This window comes from Panulirus ornatus, chromosome 37 (assembly GCF_036320965.1).
Source record: "Panulirus ornatus isolate Po-2019 chromosome 37, ASM3632096v1, whole genome shotgun sequence".
In the NCBI taxonomy this organism is placed as follows: domain Eukaryota; kingdom Metazoa; phylum Arthropoda; class Malacostraca; order Decapoda; family Palinuridae; genus Panulirus; species Panulirus ornatus.
This window is the reverse complement of record NC_092260.1, coordinates 19,049,137-19,066,087: the sequence shown is the minus strand read 5'-3', so window position 1 is coordinate 19,066,087 and position 16,951 is coordinate 19,049,137. Positions and strand designations below refer to the sequence as shown.

Sequence of the window (16,951 nt, the reverse complement as noted above, 5' to 3'; positions counted from 1 at the left end):
GGATAGAGTTGTGCGCAGGAGGGTGGATGTGCTGGAAATGAGATGTTTGAGGACAATATGTGGTGTGAGGTAGTTTGATCGAGTAAGTAATGTAAGGGTAAGAGAGATGTGTGGAAATAAAAAGAGTATGGTTGAGAGAGCAGAAGAGGGTGTTTTGAAATGGTTTGGTCACATGGAGAGAATGAGTGAGGAAAGATTGACCAAGAGGATGTATGTGTCAGAGGTGGAGGGAATGAGGAGAAGTGGGAGACCAAATTGGAGGTGGAAAGATGGAGTGAAAAAGATTTTGAGTGATCGGGGCCTAAACATGCCAGAGAGTGAAAGGCATGCAAGGAATAGAGTGAATTGGAACGATGTGGTATACCGGGGTCAACGTGCTGTCAATGGATTGAACCAAGGCATCTGAAGCGTCTGGGGTAAACCATGGAAAGTTCTGTGGGGCCTGGATGTGAGAAGGGAGCTGTGGTTTCGGTGCATTATTACATGACAGCTAGAGATTGAGTGTGAACGAATGAGGCCTTTGTTGTCTTTTCCTAGCGCTACCTCGCACACATGAGGGGGGAGGGGGTTGTTATTCCATGTGTGGCAGGGTGGCGATGGGAATGAATAAAGACAGACAGTATGAATTATGTACATGTTTATATATGTATACGTCTGTGTGTGTATATATATGTGTACATTGAGATGTATAGGTATGTATATTTGCGTGTGTGGACGTGTATGGATATACATGTGTATGTGGGTGGGTTGGGCCATTCTTTTGTCTGCTTCCTTGCGCTACCTCGCTAACGCGGGAGACAGCGACGAAGCAAAATAATAATAAAAAAGAAAAAACTCAATATTACTATCAGCTTTGAATATTGTGCGAATTTGTTACACAATGCTATTGTAGTGATGTGGGATTAAAATGAGCTGCACAGCATGAGTGAGAGCATTACAATTCTAGGAAATAGTATCAAATAAGGCACTAAAGTTTATGTATCTAATGAAAATGTAGATCTGATTAATGGTAAAGTAGGTAATGCAACTTTAAAATATCAAGAACTTAAAAGAAACCTTACCTAATATCATTTGGTAACCATAACAATTGTAGATATATAACGAAAGCATTACCTAATATCATATGACTTATGTGATAAGACCATTGCATGGAAAAATCTATCAGGGAATGATCTGAACACTGACACAGCTAGACCTGATTCTAGTAAACGCCTGGGTACATTATTACATTTATTTGCTGCTCGGGATCATATGACCACTCACTGTATCGTGTTCATTAACATCCAAGGCTATTTGGGCAGCGATCCATCAAGGATGTAACCAGAAATATTTCAACTAGAATAATGAAAATAAAAATCAAGATGGATCTTGACTCCTGAGGAGATAAGTAAGGTTTTCATAATTTCCCTTGATATTTTACAAGTGTATTACTTATCTTTACTTTAATCAACCCTACATTGCCCTGATATATTACTGTTGTCTTCATATCATTCCTTAAAACAATGCCTTAAAACATACTCCACAAAGTTTTACTGGAATTTCTAAACACTGCTTGTATAATTACAGGAAAAAATCACTCAGTATTCAAAGGCAATGGTGATGCAGAGCTTAACTGATAAAGCAACCGTGAAACAAATCACTTGATATGATTTTCCCAATTCAAGTTAATGCATACTAGTAGCGCTCTAAAACGTGTGGCTAAAAATGTCACAGCTGGAACTTTACTTCCACCGATAGTAAATTAATGCCACAGGCACACATGACCCATCAGAATATTATACATACCTTCTCAGCCATGACAACTGGAATGCGGAGAATCAAAACTCAATAAATAGTGACAACGTTTGATTTCAATGGAACAACTCGGCATTCACTTCCCTCAACACGGCGTTGTAGTTGTAACAGCTGATTGCAGACAGCGTATGATTTCTGCCAAACGTACCTCTAAAGACCACGTTAAAATGGGTCTAATCGGTAATACTACTCAATATTTCTAAATGTAAAAGTATTTGTAGTATCTCATATGCATATAACATTCAGTTACCCTATCCATTTTATGCAAAAAGAAAAATAATCATCTGCAAGTAATTGATATGACAACTGCATGTTTACGCATGGCTTTAAAGCTGGGTTTCGATCAACTATTTGGATTCAGACTATCGTAATGCTACAGAATATGCCTTTTTTTTTTCAGAACATCTCGAAATATGAACATGATAAAAATGTAAATCATCTAGTTAAAGAGAAATTATGTTCGTTCAAGAATTAGTGTTTGTTTATATCCTTACAGTTTACCTCTCCCCGTAAACCATTTTACTAGTAGTATAAATAAACTTTTCCACCCAAGTATCGGGATTCTTTTTAAAAAAAAATAGAAAAAAGTATGGCATAATATAGGAGACGGTATAGGGGTAGACAACCAGAAATGTAAATTGGCCTGCCCGAGAATAAATACTTTCGGAACGTATAGTAATGAATATAGACATATATATCGTATTGGATTTCTGATTCTATTTAGTCTTACTGAGTCTTGCCAGAAATCCTGAAATCCTGCCAATTATAGATTCCTTATTTTGTTCGCTGACGATATAAAAGGGAACGAATGATGTTGGAGTCTGACGAAGAAAAAATTAAAGAAAAATGTATACTGCCAAGTGAACAGTCAAGCACTTGACTTTTACAGTGCAGCAAAATGAAACAAAATGCACACGAGAGAATATTTTGATTATATGATTTACAGTAAGTGGAGATATATCTGTATGAAGAGAATTCAAGAGAAAAAATTACTTGGGGGTATAGGACTCAAGAGGTTTGATTGCATCGATCCATTCAGTGCCTAAAAGCTGATACAAGAGCCACAGGTGTGCTGAGGTCTTTGGCGAGATGTTATAACTGTGATGATGTGCAACCTCTCAGAATCCTGCACAATTCAATCACAGTTGAGCAATGTGTACAAGTTTTGCATTTTTTTAAATTTTACTGCACGGATATCCAGCATCTACAAAAAGTGCAAAGGAAGGGAACGAAGAATAGTAATGGGTCTCAGAAATGTACTGTCCAAAGATATACTTTAAATTTTGAATATTCCGGCCTTACAAAACAGAAGTGCCAAGGAAGACTTAATCGAGATTCAGAGAATCTTGAATAACAGAGTGGCACACCCTAACAAATTCTTCGATGAAAACACTCGCTGTTTGAGTCGTCAGGAGTGTAATTAAAAGAGGTTGAGTGTTAACCAGACAGCTTTTTTTCTAAAGAAGATTAGTTAATGGGTGAAATAGTGTACTACAGTATGTTGTAAGGGGAGACGCAATGAGTACATGAATACAGCTGAGCGTACAAGAAAAGTAGGCTAACCAGATTTTAGTATTAGTATGTAAAGGATGGTAATTGTACCCTTCAAGTGTTTTATGGCGTTAATGTATCCGGTTTTTATCAATTTTTTTTTCATTTCTCAGAGAAGAAAGTTGGTAATCAAAGATTCTACATGAATGACTTCTTACATTCGAAAAAATTCTTGCTCGAATTAACCCAGTCATACAGCTTCACAGTTACTTTCTGCAAGAAACAAGACTGAACAAGACAGTATCAGTACTAGGATGAATACTAGCAAGACAAATAATAGCTGCTTTCAGGGGAAACAAATGACTACGAAGATATATATATATATATATATATATATATATATATATATATATATATATATATATATATATATATATATATATATATATATATATATATATATAAAAGTCCATTGCATCGTAATGTAACCTCCAACCAGGAACAGAAAAGTCAATCATAACATTACAGCAAACTCAGAAAACGCTATTAAGGGTACGAGTAGCAACCAGTTCCTTGAAGCGCAAAAGCATGAGTCCATTAAAAAAAATCTGGAACCGGAAGCGGTCCCACGCTACAGTAGTTCGAGGACCGTGAGATCCCCTGGCGCTCATTTAGGTTAGGTTTAGCTAAGGGGGAAAAAAAAAAATCCACCCAAGGAACGAGTTAAAAGCATCGTTTCATATAAAGAAAATCTGGAGCTGGGAGAACTGGAGGAGCAATCCCGGTCCCCGAGGGATCAGCCCCACCACCTCCCCCAACAGAAATCACACCCTATTATCTACCTAAAGTTACAAGTGAACTATCATGAAATGTAACTTTAATCGCACAGATTTAATGAATATTACTACAGACTTGCGAACTGTATTGATTTTTAGATATTAATAATAAGCCATTTACAAGTGACGTTTAGTACTTAGAAAACTATAAAGGAAGAAAAGTTCACAGTAGTCCTGCCAAATATGAATTATTTCTTTGAACAGCAGCAACAAAGACGAATTATTCAAAATATAAGAAAAGATAACAGCTCCTACACTTACCATGAAAGATGTACCACCAAAGGCGACAACCGACTTGCCATTTCGTAAACAAAGCTGGGACCACAAAAACATTGGAAGATATTTAGCTCTCCACAGATATCTGAGTTATGCATCTCCTTCTAGTTATTTTCTTTTGGTATAGTTTTATTCAATATCATTAACACTGCTTCCTGTAAGTCAGAGAGATGCTGTGATCGTATTGCATAAGCTCGGTAAATTGACAGTTCAACGAAGGTTTGTATCTCGAACATTAATATTTTTAAAGATTAATATTTTGTGGTTCTAGAGTAGGAATTGGTCAGTGATCGAGTTAAGTAAAGCTGCATATATGTCCTCACTCTGTGAATCTGGATATTGTCTTTCAAAATTTTATTCAATTTCATTATTTACTGTCAGTGATGTGAAGATCTGTCAGGTGGCTCACATGAGATTCATGTGCATTTTAAGTCCTCTTCGATTTCAAGGTGTACATGTAATTTAAGGATATGCTTGTTCTGTTTAATCGACATTAATGAAAATGTCAGTAGAATCGTTAGTTAGTGGAACTATACCATAACCCTAGGGATCACATAATGGTTAGAAGCAAGTTAGGTTAGGATACTTAGGTTGGTACTGTTGTCATTTGGAATACTCTAGGCATATATGAAAAGGGAGACAACATTGGTGAAGTTTCAGTTAAGGGGCATCACAGAAACAACATGAATTTTGATACAATGCACATAACTGGATTACATATAATTAGTTCAGATGACTTAGATAGGTAGGGCGTGATTCATAATACTATTTTTTATTCTATGATACTGAATTTGTATTAGAGGACAGTGTAGAGCTGAGTTTTATGGGAAGTTAGAGTCAGAGAAAAATAAGTTTCCTGTATGTACATGTATAGGAATTTGGATGCTTTAGAAATGTTTCAAATTTGTGAATTATAATAAATGACACCACATATTTTTACCATCTCAGCACCTATTTACATTGAACAAAAAAGGAGCCGGCATATGTTAGCACTTTATACTTCGTTAATGCTCAACTTGTTTAATCTTAAATTAATCATGATGTTTAGTGATGTCATAAATATATGGTGTCACATATATGACATAAAGGCTTTGTTCTGATGCTTTTGGGTGAGATTTGATATTGTTTTTCTGTGATGATCAAAATTTTGGACCGATTGATTAAGTATTTATTGTATTTAAGTTATTTAATGTAATGTAATTCTCTGTTATTCTTGGTGCAATTCTTTGTCTTTCCAAGTACAGAGCAAAAGTGATGTATATATAAATGGATAAGTTTGGAATTATATCATGCTGTGCAAGATTGTGATAAATTTACTATATTTCTCTTTAAACATAATTTAATTGCTCCTACATTCATGTGTGCCCATTGACATTATGCGATTTATAATTTTCAAAACTTGGAAATTTAGTTGTAACAAAAGATTGACCGTATGGAGAGGTCACAAGCTTGCCTGCTTACACTGTACTTTAAAAAAGGGCATGCATTTAAATGAGCTCAGAGAGATGTGAGGAGGCATGCACCAAAATATGGTAGAAAAGGCAAGTACAACTTTGAAAATTACATTTCAAGAAGCCTTTTCAAGAAAATGTTCAAGGAACAATTTCAGAGATTCCACCAGTTCCTTATGGTAGCAGCTCGTTTGTACGAATCTTGATAAGGGAGGGCCATTTGAATATAATTATGTTAGGCTCTCCTGTGCTAGGATAGTTTGGTTTAGGCTATAGGTTAGTTTGGTTTAGGTTATAGGTTAGTTTGGGTTAGGTTATAGGTTAGTTTTGGTTAAGGTAACTACATGCATTTTGCTTGTTCCTATCCTACAGTATCATTCTTCATCAAAACCCTGTCCTTTTTATGAGTACCTAACCTTGTCATATATAGAACAGAAATATATCAACTCCACTCTAAATCAGTTGCATGAAATGTAAGACTCCAGTAATAAGCATTTTATCAAAATCTATGAATTACTTCTTTGGTACTCCTAAACTGGAATTTTGCCAGTACAGTCAGTAACATAGTATCTAAATCTGCACTACTCAATAACACAGTATCTAAATCCAGCACTACTCAGGATGTGTTAGGGGAGGATTATGAACTCTCAGAGATAATGTTGAATAGCTCATAAAGTTGTTTGTAAGAGCACAATGTATCTTAGAGAACTTAGTACATTTTATTTTGTTGTTAAATTAAACTACTAATATTAGTCTCTTATGATTGCTTACAGTTGTACAGAGGTAAGGTTATTATTAGTCGTGATGAATTTTTGACAAAAATGAAGGCGTTTAATAATAAAGCATGCAAGAGTCTTGCTAAATAAAACAAATTAATGTGCTTTCACAGATATATAAAAAGAATTTGTTATAACCATGTCACTGTGAATCCATATTGACAAATAAGTGTATTAGTCACCCCTTTCCCTTAACTCCCTCCATATGTATCCTCCTCATCAGTCCCAGAAACATCAGCTGGGGGTATGAATAAGTGGTCTGAAATCAATATGGATGTGTCAAGGTTGTGTGATGTTACCATGGTTACTTAATGTTTTTTGGATGGGGCATTGTTTGAGGTGGGAGCAATGCTGGGTGACTGTGGTGTGATAATTAACAGTAGAAGTGAAAGTTACAAGTTCAGTCTTTTGTGAAAAGAAAAATTATAAGATAAGTGTGATGTAAGAAAAACTGTAATAGTGTAAAGGGAAGCCATATAAGTACTTTGATATAGTATATCCAAATGTCAAACCCAGAAATACATTATGTTATTTTAAAAAGGATTTATAGGTCTAATGGTTTTTCAGCTGTTTGAAGATGCCATCCCCAAAGGAGGAGTCACATGGAGGTGACACATCTTCTGGCAAAAAGATGGATTCCAGCACTTCTTCAAGTGTTGACAAAAAAGCAAGTCCTGCAGGGTCTCGAACACCAGAGAGGCCTCCAAGTGATGGATCTCCTGTCTCGGATGATACATGCCCCATTTGTCTTGGCCATATTAGTGATAAGTGTGTTGCTAATTCATGCCTTCATAGCTTTTGTTTGGTATGCCTGAAAGAGTGGTCCAAACAGAAAGCAGTGTGCCCATTATGTAAACTGAGTTTCACAACAATAATGTATGACATACAATCTGAAACAAAATACAAAGAATGGAAGGTTCCAAGATCAGATCCAGCTGAACGAAGTCAGCGAATAGCTAATTTTCAGCAGTTTCTTGATGCAGAGAGACGAAGGTTTTTTGGATATCGCACAACAAATTTTCCTGGTGCTGCTACACTACGTCGTCAACACCCAGGACGTCCACATGCCATTCCTGATGCCATACCCTCTGGGCCACGCGAACGCAGATCTGCAAGGTATAACCTCAGAGGAACATCTATGTTTCGCCTCAGTGTTTACCTCAATAATGTTTGGGTTCAGCCTATTGCAGATATCACAGGTCGATACAGACAAAGTTCTCCACAGTTATACCGTGAACAGCCTGCCCTAACTCACCGCCTTGTTCCTTGGGTAAACCGTGAACTTACAGCACTTCTACCATCCTCTAGAATTGGAGTTGTACTAGCAGAAGTAATGGAATTAATTGAAAGATATTCCATCGATTCGCATGAATTCCGACAAGCAATGCAACCACATCTAGGAAGACGTACAAATCATTTCGTTCATGAATTCTATCACTTTGCTCGCTCTCCATATGACATGGTTGGCCATGATAATGCAGCACAGTATGTACCAAGGTATGGATTTAATGATGAAGACAGTAGCAGCAGCAGCTCTGATGATAGTGATGCTGTCGTGGAGGTGGACTTGAGAGGAAATCCAGTGCTTGCTAGCACTGGTGTAGAAGTTTGGCAAGGTTCCACAGCACCAGGAAATGTTGTAAGAGAAGAAACCCTTACCCAGGAAGGATCTGTAGTAATTAGTAGCAACAATAGTTCCAGCAGTGAGATAGATGAAACACCACAACTGTCAAGTATACAACCAGAAGCAGGACAGTCATCATCACAACATGATTTTTCAGAAACTCACAACCCTGAGCCACCTGCAGTGCATACCATGAGACGTCTGCTTGGCCGTGCCAGAGATTTTCTCAGTACCATTAACGAGGGGGCATCTACTTCCAGATCTGAAGGAAGTTCTGGAATGCCAAGTAGTGCCAGTGGTGCTGTGAAAAATGAAATCCCCTCAGAGGGTAATGACACTGATGAGTGCATTATAATTGAAGAAGTAAAGAAAAAGACACCAGAAATAATTAACCTTGATAGTGAAGATGATGTCGATGAATCTAAAACTTCAAAAAAAATTGATCAATCTAAGAAAAATCAAGATACCTCCTCTTGTCAGCAAGAAAAAATTAAGAAGAGGCCCTCTCTTAAACGGACAAATTTTCCTCTTCGTATAAGTCAACCTAGTTGTAGTGGCTCTTCAAACACAAAATCAGCTAAAGAAGATCACAGTTACTGTAGTGAACGTGATTCAGTGAACATTGAAGCATCCACATCAAGTACATGTACAGGGTCTGTTCCTACTTCTTCCATTGAAATTTCATTAAAACAAAGTAAAACTTCAGAGAACCATGACTCTGGAGTAAAGGTGAAAAAGAAAGAAAGGCATAATAGCTCTTCCTCAGATGATGAATCTAGTTTAAAAAGTTGTGAAAGTAAGAAACGCAAGCACAAAGACAGAGAAAAAGAAAAATATGAAAGGAGTAGTGGTAAAAGTAAACATATGGACAGAAGTAGAGCTGATACTTATGGTCCAAGTTCTTCACGGCATAGAATAAAGTTCCCTTCACGAGAAAGAAATTCATCCCCAAAGCGACTGAAGAAGGACCATAAATCAAAGATTAAGAGTTCTTCAACAAGATCTAGTTCAAGACATAACACTTATGAAAGATATAGCTACACATGTCACTATGTCTCAGAAAGTTCTAACGATACATGGTGCAACTCAGATAGCCTTTGGACTCCACCTTCAAGCAAAACAGAAGGAAGTTGGTCTCAGAACTGGGATAGCATACAAAGTAGAGAATCATCATATGACTCAAAAGACTCTTGTTACCGGGAATGGAGAGGGGATCACTGCAGCTCTAAATCCAGGCATTCCAGTAAAAAAAGAAAAAGAAAGAGTAGAGAAAAACGTAAGAATGAAAAAAGCAAAAAGAGCAAGAAAAGGATACATAAAAAGAAGGGAAAGTCCAAAAAGTCATCATATAAATCTTCTAAGTTACAATCAGATAGTGATTCTTCAGAAAAAATTAGAATAAAGAGATCAAAGAGAAGAAAAAACAGAATAGTTGATTCTTTAAGATCCAGTTCAGACTCCTCAGACTTTGAGCAAAGGAAAAGAACCAAAATAACTCTGAGAATCTCTGATATATCCTCTAACTCTCATTCATCATCCAGTTTACATTCATCATCATCATCACCGACATCATCATCATCATGTTCATCATCATCATGTGATGATTCTTAGTCATGACTTTAAATAACTCATCTTTTGTAATACTGTAACCATCATTTGTAGAGTACTTTATATTGGGTGCCGTCTTTTTGTATGAGTCACGTTGATTAATTTTGCAGCTAATCCATTTGTTACAAGTGTATAAACAGCTGGTTACTGAGAAATGAGAAGGTATCTGTGTGTTAGTAGCAAACAGATACTGTACTGCATAACAAAGATGTAAGCTTGATAGGAAAAAACAGCATTAGTTGCTGCTATTAGCTAAATGGTGAAGGGCTGAAATTAACAACGCAAAATGCATCAGTTTTATCAACACTATATGATGGTGATTTTTATTGGTGTTTAGGATTCTAAATGTCATTAGAATGAGGTTTTGGGAGAAAAAATGCTGTAATAGAGACTTTAGTAAGTGCTTGTGTTATCATTGTAATAAATTAGTTAAAACAGTCAAAACATCTGATTAATACATAAATATATATACTGTGGGAACACTTGGTAAAGGAAACCTTTCTTTGATTTCCTCCCACAGTATAACCTTTAGATGTTCAATCTGTGGGATAATGATGAAGTCATGTAAAGATGAAATGCTCATTTCACTCTTTCAAAAAAGTGGTACTGACTTAACATTGTGTGATGGTCAAGCAATTTTCTTGTAGGACTTAACAATTCTATTGTTTGTATATTTACTGGAAAACACAAACAATTGTGTGTTGGTAATTTGTAGTCTATATTGGATTTTGATTGTACAATTTCTCCTTTCCTGAGGTATCTGCTGTCATACTGAACAAAAACCACTTATGTTGATTATGGAGTTGGAAATAATAAGGATGTCATCTGCAGACAAAAGTTATGAAAAATTAATTGTGGGCACTAAAAGTAAACAGCTTATAAAATTCTATGGCAATTTCTCTTGCTTTTTGTAACTACATCATTTACTGGCTACATTTGTTATATTCATTCAGAATTTATCGACATGCTGTCAATGGACTGAACCAGGGTATGTGAAGTGTCGGGCAAATGATGGAAAGGGGCCTGGTTGTGGATAGGAAGCTGGGTTTCAGTGCAATACATATGACAGCTAGAGTATGGATGTGAGCAGATGTTGCCTTTCTTAGTTTGTTCCTGGCACTTTCTTGCTAACGTGGGAAGTAGTGATCAAGTACCCAGAAAATAGTCTTGGAATAAGCCATCGGTTGATTCCAAGATTGCAAACATTGTGTTACACACCATGAGCTTTGCAGTTCAGTTTCTGTGCTCTTGCATACTAGACATTGTATTAATGAATTTCTTATCAAGCAGTTTGTTCACTATTAACCAAAGTGGATTTTTTTTCCCCAGGTTGTTTAATATTACTTTATCTTAATATTACCTGAATTTTGTCAGTGTGGTATGGTATTAGCTGAGGATGTATGTTTAGGGAATATTGGTTGTTAGTATTTTTCTTTCATTATCTTTATGTAAGTAAGTCCTTTGTGTTCTTTATTATTCTTTTTTTACCTTATGTACCCTTTGAACAAATGTAAGGAGACAGTAAGTTTATATCACAGTATATGAGCTTACTGGTTTACAACATCCTGATGAGTATAGGATTATACTGATTGTGAAATGTACATATTTTTACCCCATATACAGTATATTACACTTTTATATGTGTAAATACGATATTTTGTTCATACTCTATTAAAACTATATATATATATATCCTCCTCTTCATCATGAAGATATTTTATTTGTTTTGAGGATATTTCTTCCTTCATCGATACGTGTTTTAATAAACTAGAATATCGTTGGAATACACATGAGATACACTTCTTGCCATTACTAAGAATTAGATTTCCTTTGACCTGACTTTTTTACCTCCATTGAACCGAAGTAATGGGGAAGGAATCTTACAATGTGATTCGAATGCTACAACTCACTGAAATATTTCTTTTTGTATTATTCTCCATTGAATTAAAGTTCTGTGCTTTAAGAAAACTCCTTGTCACAAGAGGAATACCGTATCCTATTGAATTTCCTTATATTCATCTAAATGGAATGAATGAAATGTAAAAGGCAGTTTTAGACCACTGCCCATAGAAAAGGAGTTTATTGGGGAAAATCTTTGGGCCTGGATTCAACATGTAAATCAACATAGAAAAAGTCTTAAGTTTATATTTATGTTACATATTAAAGGTAGAAAATGCTCCTTTAATTATTTATAGCTTTTGTAAAACAAAAAATCTTAGAATGTCATAAAAGGAAATTTGCTTTATTCTAAAAGGAACTCAAAACAGGAACTGCTTTAATGCATTCACAAGTGTTAGACCAAGTTCAGATCATTTTTATTACTATTGAAAAATAATGATACAGAGCCACATCTGAAAGCACAAAATTCAGTGCAAGGAGGAGGTTCTCAAAGTTTAAGTTTTGAATGTAAAAGGCTCTATCTCCTCTTTTCTTGACTGCTTCCATAAAAATTTAAATAGTACAATTGTGAAATAATCAGCCTTATAGCCAAAGGATTAATTCTCTCAGACAGTCCCACTGCAAAATGAGAAAAGAATTTAAATCACTCAGCTATGATCACTAGAGCAGGCCATATTAAACAACCTGGAAACCAGACAAGTAACACCCTTCAAGTATGTTATCATACAAGCTTCACCACTAAAACCCCTAAATTCACCAGGAAGAGTTCTTTCTCCAACTCATCAACATCTTCCTATATAACCTCCCATTAGCTTAAGCAAGCCACATTGTGAAGGTCCTTTGTCATGCAGAGGATCCCACAACACTCTGGCACTATGATAACGAACAAATATGCAGCGCCATATTATGCTATTGGAGCAATAGCTCACCAAGAAAAAAATGTGTATCTCCACAGAAGCCTTCAATCACTCTTTTAACCCCAGACATACTTGAAGCCAGCTCACATCCCCTATTCACTTGAATGGACAAACACACCCACTGAACTAAACACCAACCAGTCTAGGCATCACATAGAACACATGATATTTACTCCCTACACCAATAACATGAAAACAAATGCAACACACAAACTAAATGTCTTCAGAACACTAACCTGCACCAGATCTGGACACTAAATAGAATCCCTTAACATCACAAACAATTTGTCCAATCCACTTTAAACTATGAGTTACCTGCCTGGCCTTCCTTCCTATCAAAAGCGAATATATTAAAGATGCATACCACGCAAATAAAGCACTCAAAACATTCACTAACTGCCTAGCAATCTTGAATGCTCAAAAGCTACACAATGAAAAAAGAACATCTGAGTATGTTCTCACCTCAACATGCTTGGCACTCAATTCTATGCAAAAGTATGAGAACCCTCTCACCCAAACCACTCCAAAACTAACCAATAACCCTTTGTAAAAATAAAAAGCTTATCCCTGCCTCAAACTTCAGTAATCTCTACTCACAGATCCCTCAACCCTCAACAAATATAACCATGATGAAACACAATGAAATAACCTTATGCACTAAACAGCTGCACTCCCAACTCAGTCTCATCCTCCAGCCCACCAGGTATACACTTGTCAGAAGCCACATTTTCTTGATAAACATGTCACTCTCCTGTCTTCATTCTGGAAATCACCCATCGCAACAACACTAGAAACATCATTTCAATATAATTCCAAAACCCTTCATAACCCAAGATGCAACTACATAATGAAAACACCAAGTACTTGCTACTCAATTGCCTTGCACTCTCTGTGCATAGATCAAACACACCACTTGGCTGTTGGATGTGGCTAGTGTCCTGAGTGCTATGGAAGTCTTATAAAGACAGAAGGGACTCCTGATATAGAAGATAAATGAGTATAGGGACTCAAGTCATTCATAAATAAATCTTTATTGCAAGTGACTTACTAAGTCAAAAGCTGTATTTTGCAGCCTACACAGAAATGCACAATAATCATATGAATAGTGAGGGCTGGATCCCAAATTACAACCTATACAGATGTGGCAGCAGTAAGAGAACATTTGGAGGCATTGGATTGTATGAAAAAGATTCTCATTATAAAATTGTAGTTGACATCCTTGTTGTCAAGGTTGAAAACCAAAACATAATCACTGTATTAATCTGTAAGCCACCTTATGCAAAGCCACATGAATTTCTAGAACAATTAAGAAACACAGAACTCTGCCTTTACTTTCTCAGAAATCCAAACCCAAATATAAACTTGAGATGGAAACAAGTAGGAAACAACAGCTAGACAAACACTGACAAAAAAAAAAGTTAGGCTGTGTGGCAAATTCAACTTCAGTCAACAAAAACATGGAGCAACCAGAAGAAATGACACCTGACACTTTTCAAATCATGAGACCTACTCTGTGATATCATCTTAAACAACGTGTACCTTGATTTACGACGTAATTGGGTACTTTAGAGCTAGGGCAAAACAATTGGGGGGGGGGGGGGGGTATAATTTCAGCATTTTCAGTTTTGATAGTAACCAGATGAAACAGGAAGATGTAATCTGTGAGATGTATGTGACACAATGCAAAACCCTGCTGAGTACCAAATCACCAATAGAGAATTTTAATACATATGTTAGAAGCAGTGAAAAGTTTTTATCGAGGATGTAAGGCATGTGTACGTGTAGGAAGAGAGGAAAGTGATTGGTTCTCAGTGAATGTAGGTCTGCGGCAGGGGTGTGTGATGTCTCCATGGTTGTTTAATTTGTTTATGGATGGGGTTGTTAGGGAGGTGAATGCAAGAGTTTTGGAAAGAGGGGCAAGTATGAAGTCTGTTGGGGATGAGAGAGCTTGGGAAGTGAGTCAGTTGTTGTTCGCTGATGATACAGCGCTGGTGGCTGATTCATGTGAGAAACTGCAGAAGCTGGTGACTGAGTTTGGTAAAGTGTGTGAAAGAAGAAAGTTAAGAGTAAAAGTGAATAAGAGCAAGGTTATTAGGTACAGTAGGGTTGAGGGTCAAGTCAATTGGGAGGTGAGTTTGAATGGAGAAAAACTGGAGGAAGTGAAGTGTTTTAGATATCTGGGAGTGGATCTGGCAGCGGATGGAACCATGGAAGCGGAAGTGGATCATAGGGTGGGGGAGGGGGCGAAAATTCTGGGAGCCTTGAAGAATGTGTGGAAGTCGAGAACATCATCTCGGAAAGCAAAAATGGGTATGTTTGAAGGAATAGTGGTTCCAACAATGTTGTATGGTTGCGAGGCGTGGACTATGGATAGAGTTGTGCGCAGGAGGATGGATGTGCTGGAAATGAGATGTTTGAGGACAATGTGTGGTGTGAGGTGGTTTGATCGAGTAAGTAACGTAAGGGTAAGAGAGATGTGTGGAAATAAAAAGAGCGTGGTTGAGAGAGCAGAAGAGGGTGTTTTGAAATGGTTTGGTCACATGGAGAGAATGAGTGAGGAAAGATTGACCAAGAGGATATATGTGTCGGAGGTGGAGGGAACGAGGAGAAGAGGGAGACCAAATTGGAGGTGGAAAGATGGAGTGAAAAAGATTTTGTGTGATTGGGGCCTGAACATGCAGGAGGGTGAAAGGAGGGCAAGGAATAGAGTGAAATGGAGCGATGTGGTATACCGGGGTTGATGTGCTGTCAGTGGATTGAATCAAGGCATGTGAAGCGTCTGGGGTAAACCATGGAAAGCTGTGTAGGTGTGTGGACGTATGTATATACATGTGTATGGGGGTGGGTTGGGCCATTTCTTTCGTCTGTTTCCTTGCGCTACCTCGCAAACGCGGGAGACAGCGAGAAAAAAAAAATATATATATATATATATATATATATATATATATATATATATATATATATATATATATATATATATATATATATTATCCCTGGGGATAGGGGATTAAGAATACTTCCCATGTATTCCCTGTGTGTCGTAGAAGGCGACTAAAAGGGGAGGGAGCGGGGGGGCTGGAAATCCTCCCCTTTCATTATTTTTTTTTAATTTTCCAAAAGAAGGAACAGAGAAGGGGGCCAGGTGAGGATATTCCCTCAAAGGCCCAGTCCTCTGTTCTTAACGCTACCTCGCTAATGCGGGAAATGGCGAATAGTTTGAAAGAAAAGAAAGACCAGAAAATAACTAAACATGCAACACACAATACCATGGAAAATGAAGCACAATTGGTCTTGAGTAGAATGAGAAAGACAGTCCCTATGTAGAAGGTGAAAACAAACTGTAATCTTGGGCAAGTCACAGCCTGTGCTATAGGGATACAGGACCTCTGATCTCCATGTCAGGCTTGTCAGCATCAGCAAAAATCTATAAGCAGCCTTTTTATCAGAGTCAAAAGAGAACATCATTTGTGTTTTGAGTTACGAGATCACTTTGTTTTCAATTCATGTTCTGGACAATTTAGAAGTGCCATTGGGTCACTTGTTGCAATTCAATTTAACAGGTTGGATTTACAACTCTTTTTGCTTACTTGAGATAATTGGGATTTTTTTCTGGCCATTTTTTCCACTAAGGCTAGCTTTCAGATCATCCAGCTTGGTTCCTCATTTCCAAACTAGTGAATGCTGCTTTCACTGGACTGCAAATGAAGCATCACTTCTTGTGTTTCCTTCATTTACTATGGTTGTTTCAAGGTGCCAAAGTGGTTTTACGGATCACATATGTTTTAAGTATCATTGGAGATAGGCGATATATAGCATTTCATTCTTGTCTTCTAAATTCAAGTCATTACCACACTGAGGTGTTCTCTTGTTTTCCTGAACTGTGAAGGATTTTCTGATTGCTTGGCAAATTTTTTTAGTGCTCATAGACATCCATCTTTTCATGAGTATTATGTTATCAGGGTAAACCTTTTGCAGTACAGTCTCTCTAATCATATCAAATGAGTGACATTTTGGTTTATTTCAATTTCCAGTGTATACAGTTTTTACCTTCTCTGCTGTAAATGTAAAGCTTGAGTTACTCAATGCTTAGAATGTAAAGGCTCTATTTTGTCATTTCTTGACATCTATAAAAGAGTTAAAACATTTCAAGAGTGAAATGCTCAGCCATATAGCCAGAGATAATTAGCTACATAGGCTTGTCTGCACCAGCAAAAAAATCTGTACACTGCTTCTTTATCACATCAAAAAGGAAACATTTGTTTTTTGATTTATGGGATTA

At 36.9% G+C, this 16,951-nt stretch overlaps 2 protein-coding genes across 3 annotated transcripts in view; one reads left to right on the top strand and one right to left on the bottom strand.

Moving 5' to 3' along the window:
• The window catches only part of Urod (uroporphyrinogen decarboxylase), a 58,323-nt gene that overhangs the window by 33,651 nt on the left and 7,721 nt on the right, over positions 1-16,951 (bottom strand). Inside the window, exon 1 of one of the 2 annotated variants that reach the window (XM_071683903.1) lies at positions 1,786-1,942. The exons of the other annotated variant lie outside the window; for it this stretch is intronic. Within the exon in view, the coding sequence (XP_071540004.1) occupies positions 1,786-1,797 (12 nt within the window). The 5' untranslated portion in view covers positions 1,798-1,942. Of the gene's footprint in view, positions 1-1,785; positions 1,943-16,951 lie in introns of those variants that run through there. 2 annotated transcript variants of the gene reach the window in all.
• LOC139760558 (uncharacterized) lies at positions 4,407-9,995 on the top strand. Its single transcript, XM_071683901.1, has 2 exons — positions 4,407-4,616; positions 7,192-9,995. The coding sequence occupies exon 2, from the start codon at positions 7,202-7,204 to the stop codon at positions 9,857-9,859; it is 2,658 nt and encodes an 885-aa protein (XP_071540002.1). The 5' UTR covers positions 4,407-4,616; positions 7,192-7,201; the 3' UTR covers positions 9,860-9,995.

Coding starts and splice junctions, on each gene's coding strand:
- LOC139760558 (XM_071683901.1), top strand. CDS start 7,202: ATGCCATCCCCAAAGGAGGAGTCACATGGAGGTGACACATCTTCTGGC.